The sequence below is a fragment of the Otolemur garnettii genome, unplaced genomic scaffold (assembly GCF_000181295.1).
Source record: "Otolemur garnettii isolate 467f Iridium unplaced genomic scaffold, OtoGar3 scaffold00013, whole genome shotgun sequence".
Classification (NCBI taxonomy): domain Eukaryota; kingdom Metazoa; phylum Chordata; class Mammalia; order Primates; family Galagidae; genus Otolemur; species Otolemur garnettii.
Genome location: NW_003852408.1, coordinates 3,120,977 through 3,122,609, shown reverse-complemented (window position 1 = coordinate 3,122,609; position 1,633 = coordinate 3,120,977). Strand labels below are relative to the sequence as shown.

The following is a 1,633-nucleotide window of genomic DNA, read 5'->3' as shown; positions in this document are numbered from 1 at the left end:
AGAAGTAAAACATATGCACTGATTCTGCTGTATAAGATGGGGAGTGGAAGCCATTATTTAGTTGCTGAGAAGACCTGGCCCCATCTTCCTGATTTATTTGCCCTCAATCGGGGCTTGGTCACTTCATTAGCATTCAGTTCTCACAGGGTTGGGAGTCTGAGGTTCTTGCCAGACTTCTTAGGAGAAGCACCCTGACCTTCCAAACACTGCCACTTGGCCACAGAGTAGCTTTCCCAGGGGTGCGTGAGCTGCCCAATTCACCCCAGGAGTGGCTGCCCATGCTCTGCAGGCACCCCAGAGTCAGCCAGCTGCGGGGACCTTGCAGACTATTCCTCCCGAGCAGCCCTCCCATAAAGACAAGGCCCTAGCAGCCAAACTGATTAGTGCTCCACCCTGCCGGGAAGTTCAATCCTGGCTGCTAGGCGCCATTTAAGTTAGTTTGATTACTTAATCCCTCCCAAATCACTGAAGTGAAAAAAATCACTAAACTGAAAAAAAAAACAAAACTGCAAAATAGGCGTTCCCTATCTCTAGCCCTCTGTCAAAGGGCCAACCGGCCTCTGCCCACGTCCATGCACTCACCTTTTGTGCCCGTATTCTGCTGCTCCTGACCTCCTTGTTGGCTCCTGGAGTCCCCTGCTGTTTCACTGTGCCCATGGAGTGATGTTCCGGGGCAGAATACCCCAACCAGGGGTGGCTGGAATCCTCTCTCCCCGGTCTTACCATGAGTGGGTGCTAAGGAGATCTCTTTACTCTGTAATCTTGCTCCAGCTCCCCCTTTGTTGCAATTTGGAAAAATCAAATCACTACAGTTAGCAAAGAAAATGTACTATGTTTTATGTAAATCAGAAGAAATAAGAATACATATTCATTCTTTCCTAGTTCCATAAAATAAAGTCTAGAAAGATACCTAAAGATTTGCTAAAAGTGACTACCTGTGAGAGGGGATGGGAAAAGGGGCAGAGGCAGACAAGGGTGGGAGCAAGAATTTCCACTGTTTACTGTAACTTTTCATGATACCAATTGTTTAATCATGTTGAATGTATTACCTAATTAAAAAACACCACGTTTAGAAAGAATGCATACAAACACATCTACGTGTATATGTACACATCTATGTGTGTATACATACCCAGTCAATTCTCATTATTTACAGATTTCATAATTGCAAACTTGCCTCCTGGCTAAAATTTATTTGAACCCTCAACTCAATACTCACAGACATAGTTATGGACATACAGAAAGTGGCATAAAATTTGAGTCAACTGTGCGTGTTCTCAGCTGAGGTCAAACAGGGTGATGCTCTGTCTTTAGTCTCAATTTTCACACCATAAACAAGTATCTTTTTGTGCTCAACTTAATGTCATGTTTTTGTTTTGTTTTGCATTTTTGTGGGGTTTGTTGGTGATTTCTCTATTCAACATGGCCCTGGAGTACAGTGTTGAAGGGCTCTACAGGAGAGTTTAACTTCTGGTGGACTGACAATGAAGAGTTAAATGCATAAGATGATAGAATGCTTTGATGAACAATACACTAGACTGAGAGGGTCAAGGAGGGGAAGCTGGGGCTAGAAGTTGTGTGTGTGGGAGAGGATGTGCTGCTTTATATCAAAGAGTCAGAAAGAATCCCTAAT

The 1,633-nt window shown here is 44.0% G+C and overlaps 1 protein-coding gene across 1 annotated transcript in view; it reads right to left on the bottom strand.

Moving 5' to 3' along the window:
* The window catches only part of LOC100961182 (nuclear autoantigen Sp-100-like), a 60,034-nt gene that overhangs the window by 9,806 nt on the left and 48,595 nt on the right, over positions 1 to 1,633 (bottom strand). The window contains exon 9 of the mRNA XM_023510287.1: positions 583 to 777. Coding sequence (XP_023366055.1) covers positions 583 to 777 — 195 coding nt within the window. The remainder of the gene's footprint in view (positions 1 to 582; positions 778 to 1,633) is intronic.